The sequence below is a fragment of the Malaclemys terrapin genome, chromosome 1, assembly GCF_027887155.1.
Source record: "Malaclemys terrapin pileata isolate rMalTer1 chromosome 1, rMalTer1.hap1, whole genome shotgun sequence".
NCBI classification, from domain to species: Eukaryota; Metazoa; Chordata; order Testudines; family Emydidae; genus Malaclemys; species Malaclemys terrapin.
Window position 1 is genome coordinate 40,060,628 of NC_071505.1, and position 11,065 is coordinate 40,071,692.

The following is an 11,065-nucleotide window of genomic DNA, read 5'->3' on the forward strand; positions in this document are numbered from 1 at the left end:
CCCCGAGTATGTGCTTGCGGTCTCACACGGGTACATATCTGGTAGGACTAGCCCCTCCTGCCACTTGTGCCACCATGCCTACACAATATTTTTAGCATGCTATTTCCACCAAAGCTAGTAATTCTCCTCCAGATGGGAATCACACCCCCAGCTCAAAGTGAGGACATACCATTGGACTCTGCAAGCTGGTTTAGTAGACTCCTAAGGACCAGATTGGCTCCTGAGCCCCAAATGAACCTCAATCAATTTATAATTCCTCTGCTAGGGATGGATCCAAAACAGGCTTGGCAGGGGACAAGTTAAGGCGCTTGAGGGTTTGGGTGTGGTCCTAATGAGGCATTTAAAGTTCGGGAGTGGTGGGTTAAATCTTGGTGCTTAGGCAGGTCTTATCAAACATCCTGTGGCTCGTAAGGAATGGGCGATGACCCTCCTAACGGATATTGGGGAATCTCCTCCCAGCATACATTTTCAGGAAGTGGGGGACAGGGGTCAGAAGTCCTTTAATCTCCCATCCAAGACCCCTGCTCTCTACATCCTTCCTTCCCAGCTCCATTTCACCCTCATTGAAACACAGGTCCCTCTTGAGTGGAGTATGGTGCACATTTACCAGCGTAAACCAAATTATACAGCTGTATAGGGCAGGAAGTGAAGAAAAAAAACGTGCAGGTGGGTCAACTGAAGAAACAACTATGTCACCTATTTTAAATACTTAGAGGACATCCCATGGTAATGTTTCTATACAACTCTAAATCCTTTTGTTTTGGTTTACTTCTGTTGTCTCATTCCAAGAGCAGAGTAATAAATGGGTTTGTAAAGGGTATTTCCAGGAGCATGATGAGTCAAGTTTGTTGCCCTCCCTGGCCAGATAAGCTTGCCGAGTGTGGTCCATGCAACAACTCTGAAATGTTCACAGTCTTAAAGCCCAATAAACTAGCTGTTGAGGCTCTTAAATCCCAAACAGGAGCTGCAGACTCATTAGCATAAACTGTATCGATACGTAAGGTATTTATCAAATAAAAAGAGAAAAGCTGAATATGCCAGTGGTCTGATTTTTCCAGTATGGCAGTGGGATTAGTGTTATCACAGTGTGAACTACTATATAAACCCACCATGGGAATACTTTAAAAATAAAATTGGATTTATTCCAAAGACCTATTATAAGGAATACACCTACTTATTGATTTTTACTTTCTTCTTCTTGATTCATCCAACACTAGATGCATCAAAGCACTGTATTCAGTCTGGCAGATAATTCAACATTAGTTCTTTTCCCAGACACAAAAAAGGAACCTGTCCAATTTGCATACGTGTGTTTTATTTACACATGTTTTACTGGGAACAAAATCACTTTATGTTCTAAAGAAATTGGTCCAGTTTCAGCAATCGTATTGTATTCCCAGATGGGAGAATACAGGGCAGAGTGAAAGCAATCTCTTCAACAATCCAGCTGTGGGAGCGTGAGAGAGAGCTCACAAAGGAGTCTCATGTTCCATGCGAAAGTTCTGAAAAAACATGAATTTGGCTATATTTGCTTAAAGAGTCTTGGTACTCCAGGAGCAGGGCTATTTCCTGTCAGGAATGGGGTACTCTGATCCTTAAGCAGAGTCATATGAAGGCCTTGCTCCGCATCTGCTCAGAGTAGTCTTCTCTTGAAGTGGGACTGCCACCGGTCTCTTATTTTTGTAAGCAACACAATTTACTTGCTGGTTTTCACTGAGCTGAGTTTTAGAATTCACATCCAAACCTTCTTAGGGGTCATACTTCTGAAACTCCAAAACTGGAGGTACCTGTATGTGTGGTGATAAACAACAAGCTCTTTGACAGTTGTTTTGATGTTTGTGTTCTCATGATTATGCATTCCCATATCCTAATGGAAAAAGTCAAATCAGATTTGACTTTCAGTGGGCTGGTTCTCTAGTGTCTTCCAAAGCTGCAACTGCAGGCTTAGAGTCACATTCCCTAGAAATCAAAACACAAACATGGACTTTACACAGCATATTTCATTATTTATATCTACCTAGTGATCTTACAATAACACAGTTCTGTACATAATGTAGTGGGACTGGGGGGTGGGTCAGAGAAGATTGTATTTCCCTGCTTCTGTATTTCTATTCTTCCACCATCACCGTCAGATTCCTAGGTCAGGTTTAGACAGTGTGAAGATGTCTTTTCCTATTTCAGCTATGTAACAACATCAGTGGATTCCTATCCAATACTACATAGCAAAGGACTGTACTCAGAGAGAGAAAAAGCAAAAAAAGCTTGATTGATACTGGGTTAGCCTTGATTCTGAGCTTACACCAGTTTTACACTGGTGTAGCTTCATTGACCTCAGTGGAGTTATATATTTAGGCCTGATCCTGCACTACTTAACTTCAAGCATATGAGCCATCCAAGTGAAGACAATGGAACTACTTATGGCCTAAGTCTTTGCAGAATTGCAGTCTTATGGAGTAGTGACATTAGTGCAGTTACTCATGATTTAAATTGGCAAGCGTATAGAATTATATGGGCCAGATTCTCTAGACCACTAAGTTCATTTTGTGCTGCCAGCTGCCACCACCCACTGGGGTAAATGGAGTATGTCAGAGGCAGGCTAGAGACAGAAAGGAGTGTGCTGAAGCTGAGCTCCTTTGCACTTGATGCTCTACAGACTTTATAACAGTGATGGAAGACAGAGTCAACACCCTACTGCTCTAGTTCTGCTGGGTCCATGCAGATGGGGATCAGGGAGCTGCCTGTGGCACTCTGAAGCCACCATTGCCAACTCTATCTGAGTACATTAATGGAGAACTGGGCCCTACATCTCTAACAACAATAAGGAACAGTGGCTGCCAGGTAGACATGCCCAATACTATATTTAGGTTCAGTGACTTATCACCATTTTAGCTTAACAATAGTCCAGGAGCTGACTATCCTCAAATATTGCACCTTTCTGAACAAGCAGGAGAATCTCTGAACTAAGGGGAAATTCACTTGTAAGAAAGGGTGGTGCTGTTGATGCTATTAATCTGCCTGGGGAATATCACCACAGGAGGGCAGTTTTAAAGTACAGTCGGGGCTTTCTAGTAAACACGCCTGTAGACACTTCCTGGAGGAGAGATGTTCTATGTCAGAGCATCTCCTGAGAATGCTGGTCACATACCTTCATCAGCCAGCATTACCCACTTTCAGGGCTGCATCAGCCACCTTTGGCCTCTTTCCCATCATATAACAGGAGTTGTGGATGTCTTACGTGTCTGTAACTCCCTCCTAGGTCTCCGTTCCACCAGTGGATGCCTAGCCAGCCTCCATCAGTGGAAATTGGAGAGTGACTCAAGCCCCAGATGTGAAAGGAATTTACAGCATTTTGCTAATTTTTTTTTAAATTAGCCCAATAAAACATTGAAACTAAGGCACAGCATATTATATTGAAAAAAACACAACTAGCCAGCAAGAGATATGAAATATGCCCAATAGTTTGTAGAATAAAGAGCTGTGTGTCTTTTTCTCACCCACCAGCCATCATGTTACCCCTAAACCACACAGAAATAAAATGTCACCAAAAGCACAGTATTTGGGTCCTGTTTCCAGCAAGCTATTCAGAAAAGCACTTAAGCATATTCTTAACTTGAAGCATACACTTATGTGGTTTCTTGAATTGGGACCTTGGTGAAGTTGATTATACAGCTGAATGCTGACTAAATACTAAATTAATTTAATTGCTATACAAAGTGCTTTATGTTGATTCCAAAACCTGAAATGTAACTTTGCTCTTTTCTTTTCTTCTTTTTTTGCTTTGCAGCTTCCTCTACCAAGACAACATATGTCAGCTACAGCAACCATGCAAACTGAGCAGGGAAATGAAACACACCTGAAGTATGTGAAAATTAAAAAAAACAAACAATGAATTTACTACCACCAAAACCTCGGTCTTGGAAAGAGCTGTAGACTACAATCAACTCAACAGTCAGTCTCTTAATGGACAAAGATTAACAACGAGCCAAAAGCAGTAGGGGCGGGGAAGGGAAAAGCTCAGTTTTATACAAGTCAGACCGAATGTCAAACTTCTAAACTGTTTACTCACAAAAGGAAGTAAATCACAAAAGGAAAACAAATGTTAACTTGTGAAAAAAAAAATGCTGTTGAAATAAACCATGTCTGATGTTATACTTGTAAGTACTTTTTTGTGATTGTGAGAATTTCCATTCCTGTCCCACATTGTTCAACTTGTATAAGAAGATGAATTTGTTTCTTGTGATGACTGACTGAATTGAAGCCCTGGGTTGTGCTAAAATAAATGCAATGATTGACGCATGCAAATTTTTATACAAAATAATTTATTTCTAATAATAAAGGAATGTTTTGCAAATGTTCAGACTTGTTTCGTTGAAGTTTTAAGGAAGAAAAAACAAATAATATTTTAAGTCCTGACGATATTGTCTATTGTTTGTTTAGAATGTGCGGTAAAGGGGGGGAGGGATATAATTAAAACAATAATAATGGTGTCAGAGGAATGCAGTGTAAAGTATAAGCATGTTGATGGAGGTGTCTGTATGTGCGTGCGTGTGTGTGTGCGCTCTCTGAGGTGGGTGAATTTATTTGTTTTTAAAATTGTGACTATTTTAAAATTGCTGGTGGGAATTTTTCCCAAAGTAAATACATTTTATAAGATTTTGTGAAATGAAGGATTCCTGATGTTGTGCTCACCATTTATGATTCAGCAACTGTTTTTTTTTTCTTTTGAAAAAATTATCAGACAATTATAACAAAGATGGTAAAACTAAAAACTCAGATTTCTTATAGTAATCAGAACCAGCAAACTGAAATAAAAGGTTAATCTTATTATCCTATACTATGCTATTATGTTGCTGATATTCCCCCATCAACTATGATGGTTTGCCATTGCTGGCAATCACATCTTATTGATGGATGCCTTAGAAATAACGTAGAAAGGAATCAGGGGAATATTTGGAAAACAGTAAAGTGGATATATGAACTAACTTATCAAACCTTTCAAAATCAAAGGAAATGGCTATTCAAGTACAATTCTGATGTCTTCTAATTTTCAGAATTAAATTATTCAGTAGTTAATGGTGCCATGCCATTAGAAATGGTTCTACCAAAGACAGAGAAAAAACAAGAGAGATTGGAACCAGTGTAGAGATCTATCATGTTAATAAGCCACTCTAGACAAGTTAAAAGCAGACTGCTAGAGGCTTTCAGCTCTGTCACCAATGTCTATGATGTGCTTTGAGACTTTTTCTACTCTATACAATATCTACCATTCGTCAAGTCAATGGGTCTTCGCAATCAGTTTGTTATTAAATGTTCTTTCTGCTGATTTAGCCTGGATGGCTCATTGTTCTTCTTTCCGATAGGCGCTATCTCTTTGTAACATATCTTCACCAAGGAGGCTGCAGTGGACCCTGGATTACATTATTGAATAAGGGAAGGTTAATTTGTTTGAAACTAGAAGAACAGGAGTACGGATACAGACTAACACGGCTGTTACTCTGAAACTTGTTTGAAACTGAATCTCTTACATGTTACAGTGCCATACTTTAGTCTCCTGTGCAGCCAGCAAACTTCTTTCAGTCAACTATCCCCTCAGTGAATCTGAAACCTATCCCCTCAGTGAATGTCCATGTTCCAAAGCACTTTGCCAAAGTACAGTTAGGAAGGATCTATCCCAATATTTGGACAACTGAGTTACTGACGATGTATCATTCAATATAGTGTAATTGAAATGTTTATGATTGACCACTCACCAAACTACAAAATAATTATAAATGAAAAAAATAAAGAACCAGGGATTAATTACTTTTTCTATTGACTATGCTTGAGAGCCATTAAATATACTATGGTCTCTACTCTGCAAACTTATATACACTTAATATTATGCACGACTAGTGCCACTGGCGTCAATAGTCAGTACTCATGTTTAAAGTTCAGTAGAGCTGCTTGGAAACTTTTTGATGAAAAGTTTAGTTGCAGAGACTACCACTGTGTCAAAACCAAAATATATCAGTTTCGACTAAGGTTTCAGTGGGACAGTTTCTCAAGTTCAGGAGGATGAGAGAGAGAAAGACCTGATCTTTTCTAGCTGTAAACAGGCATTTCAACACAATTCCAGTTTGTGAAAACCTTGAAAAGGTTTTGATTTCATTCCAGTGCAGAATGAAAACAAACGTTGAAAGTTGTCATGAAATGGAATTGTTGTCTTCTGGCCTGCTCAAAAGATCTGCATGAGTGTTTGCTGGGTGAAGCCCTCAATCAACAACGGGCCTGATCCTGAAGTTGTTCTCTGCATTCGATGCTGATTGAAGGTAGTGAATTTTCAGGTAAAGTAAGAAATAGCCCATTAATCTGTTGTGAAGAAGAACACTAAGAGGCAATGTTGTTATGATGACTGAGCCTACAATTCATTACCCACAGTGGAATTACTCTTGTGAGTAGGGGTTTGCAGATCAGCCAAACATGTTAACATCAGAGATGTGAAAAAAGCCAATATTATGGCAGCCTAAAGAAAATATTTTTCTGAAATAGGTTTGCCAAATGTTTTTGTTTGGAGGAGAGCATTAAAAGCAGAAGGGTGAAGGTGCAAAATATTTTCAGCATTTTACATGTCATTCCATTTAGAAACACAGGGTTAAATTACACCTTTGTAAACTCCATTAATTTCAGTGGGGTTAGACAGTGTAATTCAGACCAGAATTTGGCCCATAGTTTAAATGACACACTCCTAGATTCTCAGGCCAGAAGGGATCACTGTGATTGTCAAGTCTGACCTCTCATATAGCACAGAACGTCCCCCAAATAATTCCTGTTTGAACTACAGCATAGCTTTTAGATAAACAGCCAATCTGATGGAAAATCCACCACAACCCTTGGTAAATTGTTCTAATGGTTAATCACCCATTATACTGAACTAGGTGAGTAAATACCAAAGTACAGGAAAGGTTAAATTCACAGAGGAACCTGGGCTCCTAACAGCCATTTTAGGCACCTGCATCCAACACTTAGGTGCCACTGACATTCACAAACCCTCTGCTCAGCTGCTGCCTAATCCTGGAGGCACCTAAATTCCCCAGTGACCTAAATTTCCACTGTTAAAGTTCATAAGGAGCCTAAATTTCAGTAGCTGAGCATGCACACATTAATCTTAAAGCCTGACACCAGCCATCAGCTTGGTGCCTAAGCCCCAATAGGATTCACAAATTGAGCCCCCCTTGCCTGTTTTGCCTTTGGGGCCTGCTGCAGTAGGCATGTTCAGAGCATGCCTAAATCCACAGACATTGGCTGAGATGTGCATGGGGGACGGGGGACGGTGGGCGGGGGAGTGAAGGCAGCCCCTTTATAACTTTTAGCCCAGTGGTTAGGGCACACTCCTGCAATGCGGAAGACCCAAATTCAAATTGCTCCGCCACATCAGGGAGAAGGGGGAACTTGAACCAGCATCACCCGCATCCTAGGTGAGTGTCCTGTCCCCTGGGCTAAAAGTTATAAAAATGGGGTGGGGTGGAGTAGCAGCATTAGCAGCATTCTTGCAAAAAATGGCTTAGTTGCCAGACTCCAGGAGTGGATTCATGGTTGCAAATCCCGAGTGGAGATAGGCACCTCCCTCCAGCCCTTTGAGGGGTGGGCCATAGATCATAACCCTCTCCTTGCCATTTCCTATGGTCTACCTTAGGCACCTCTCTGCTCACTATGCTGGCTTTTGTAAATCCCATTCTTAGGTGCCTAGCTGTCATGATACAATGTATAGGGAGCCTGAGCACTTCACTAAGGGTTGTGAAGTCCACCAGCCATCAGTGCACCTAAAAATAAGTCCCTTTGTGAATCTAGCCTGCAATGTCTAACTTACACTACTGGTGTAGTGGGTTCACTTCAACAGGCTATTTACACACATGCCTAACTTTCAGAATGTGAGTAGTCCTGTTGACTTCATGAACTTTTAAGTTATGCATGTGTTTATGTACCTTGTTGAATGGGGGGCCAGAGTAGTCAGGAAGGAACTTCTCTGTTGGCTCATTCTTGCACTGAGTCAGTCGAAAACAAAGGGTGCCATACATTATTAAAATATATTGGTCCAGATCCTGCTTACCTCGGCATGCAGAATGCACAATGATGTTACTGGAAGTTTTGTAGTGCAGCATAGAGTCCATACAAGAGCTCTACAACTTTCTCAAAGATATGCCACCATTACTAGTGAACTGACTCAAGACAGAAGAAAGGGGTTTTGGATTTCTTTTGCAATGGCTATGCTGTAACAACTATTTTGTTCTTACCTTATTTGTTTCTTTCTCCCCAATTTAACCACTATAAAAATTCTACTCCTAAAAAGAGTTTCAATAAAAAGAGAGCAATGTCATGACAGGGTTGGAGAAAAAATTGCTACAATTTTGGTGCATGGGAATAGACTGGAATGAGCTATGGAAAAATGACTTCTGCCATACCTTTTACTTTACATTACCAGGACCCTTTTTATCAGGAGATTGGGGGAAGCTGGACAGCAATAAGAGAAACCCCCCTAGTATCTGTGCTTATTGTGTCTTTGAATACTCAGGCAGCTTCTTCATTTCTCCACACATTTTCCCTTTCTCTCTCTCTCTCGGAATTAACCATCACTTGTTCCATTTAGACAGCAAACACATTGCTTTTTTCACCATCTTCTCTCGGTCTAGCTCATTCTGCTCTTTCTTTTATGGTCTCGCCATTCATGAAGCTGTAGTTAAACCTGTCAGCATTTTCATTATAAATTGTATTATTTAACACAGCCTTACAAAGACACTGCAGGATGAAACTTGGCATGTATAGCCTAAGAATGGGCGTGAAATACTTTGCATTTAAAAACATCATAATCGTTTTTTCCATTTACGTTTTATGTAGGTTAAAAATGAAAAGCGTATACATTGAACGTATCCCCCAAACACATGTAACCGAAGGGCGGTGGCAATTTAACACCTGAATGTTGGCCAATGATTATAGCATAATATGTTCCAATTGCTCGTGGTACAGTGTGAAGAATTAAGTTTACACTATATGTAAAAGACACATACTAAACTATAATCCTCCACTCATCTTCAGCGTATCTTTTTTTCTTTAAGGTCCATAAAAGCTTCCCCAATGATTTCAATAGGTTTTGGATCAGGATCCATGTGATTTAATCAATAATGTAGGTCACTGCTTTCTCACCTAGTAACACTGTGTAAACCGATGTTAGCAGGGTTACGCTGAGAGCTACATTAAATATTATGTACGCATTCTTAGGAGCTGATCCCACCATCACTCATGCACATGAGCAATTCAGGTGCATAAATTGTGTGTGTTTACAAGACCTTTACTTACATGTGAATTAGTGTTTAATGAGTACTAAGCATTTTATATTGGCCTGATTTTCAGAGGCATAGCACCCTTTCAGATCCCATTGCTTCACTAGGCTCTGCAGGTGCTTAGTCTTGAAAATCAGGCTGTTAGGGAATTGTTTTAGCTGACCCAATGTGGGGGAACAGAGACAAAAGCCCAGTCCCCAAAGGTACTTAGGCCTTGCTCCGCTGCAGCGTTGCAATGCCTAACCCACAGTCAGCTGATGCCTAGTGGAATCCTCAACCCCACGCTAAGTGCCCAGGTTCCCATACAACATATGGGGAGCATTAGGCATCCAAGAAAGAGATCCTCAGAAGCCAGCAAGCCGAACAGGAAGCTGTCTAACTAGACTCATAGACTCATAGACATTAAGGTCAGAAGGGACCATTATGATCATCTGGTCTGACCCCCTGCATGCTGCAGGCCGCAAGACCCTTCCCTGTACTCTAGTCAGGATTGAAATGCCGAGAAGTGCAAGGACAGGAGAGAGAAGAGGAGCGAGGAGCAAGGAGCATGGTTACCTAAGTAGTTGATCAGCTATGCTGGAATGAGGGGCTGGAAATAGGTACCTGCCTCCATTCAGGATCCTCATCCTTGAATCCTCTCTTGGAGTTAGGCACTCTGGTTAGGTACCCCTGCTCTAGCAGTCGAACCCCCCACGTCCCTCTCTCTTGCTTACACTCAATACCTGTCTCTTGCTCACTCTACATTTCACTGTGCCCTTGGCTATCTTTTGCATGGATGCTGTGTTGACCCACCATCCCATCTGTGGGCTGCATCCAGCCCTCCTGTTGCAGGGTCTGATAGGTATCAGTCGTGCTCACAGCATGTCTACAGGATTGGGCTCCACTGCTGAGATAGGTGTTCCCCTGCCTAGTTTGAGACAGTAGTGGAGCAAAATGCGGGACAGAGTGATGTTTAGTATGTGTGGTGCCTTTTCACATGGAGCTGGAGAGCGAGCCCACTCTGCACTGACCCAGCAAAACCACACAAGCATATACAAGTCAATCGCCTTTCCTGTGGGGCTGGACCTGGCTCCCTGCTCCAGGCGTTGTGCCATGGTGCTTGGGACCACATGACACTGAGACCCCATGCACCTTGTCACAGCACCACTCGCTCACTTTTGGCCTGGTTGCTCCTTTGTCATGATGGAGGGGTGGCCATGCCAAACCTGAGTGGTGCTGCAAATCTGTGCACCAGATTGCAATGCCCAGAGTGGGGAGCCAGGCTCAGCCTCATGGAACAGGAGCCACCATTGCCTGTTGAATGCAGGGTCATCTTACTTTTCAAACTGACGCCCCCCATCCCAGGCTGGGGCCTCACCTCTGCACCAGTCCAAGATGAGGGTTGCAGTACTGGGCAGACGGTGCTGCTGGTGCTCCTTTGGCAAGGAGAGGAGGAATTCTCCCATTGAATAGGGCAGCACCACTAATGACCCATCACTCCCCACCCCACCTTGTTACAAAACCTGACTGCCACTGGTTTGAGAATTCTGCTTTGGGACCTCCAGGGCTTGACTTGAGGTTCTGAGCTGCTCGTTAGCTATGGGGTAGTGTCAGGGCTCACACAGCTTTGTGACTGCTGACTGGTGGAAACATGCGCACCTAGGGGATGTAGGATCCTAAATAACTAGGTAGCAGCTGGGCATCAGTTCTGGAAATGTCAGTGGTGCCTAAGTGGTGGATTTAGGCACCTAAAGCGGCAGATAGGTGTCTAA

General features: G+C 42.1%; 1 protein-coding gene across 1 annotated transcript in view; it reads left to right on the forward strand.

The window, feature by feature from the left end:
• Positions 1–5,316, forward strand: part of GRM8 (glutamate metabotropic receptor 8) — a 496,728-nt gene extending 491,412 nt beyond the window's left edge. Inside the window, exon 11 of the mRNA XM_054022770.1 lies at positions 3,785–5,316. Coding sequence (XP_053878745.1) covers positions 3,785–3,834 — 50 coding nt within the window. The 3' untranslated portion in view covers positions 3,835–5,316. The remainder of the gene's footprint in view (positions 1–3,784) is intronic.
• The last annotated feature ends 5,749 nt before the right edge of the window (positions 5,317–11,065 follow it).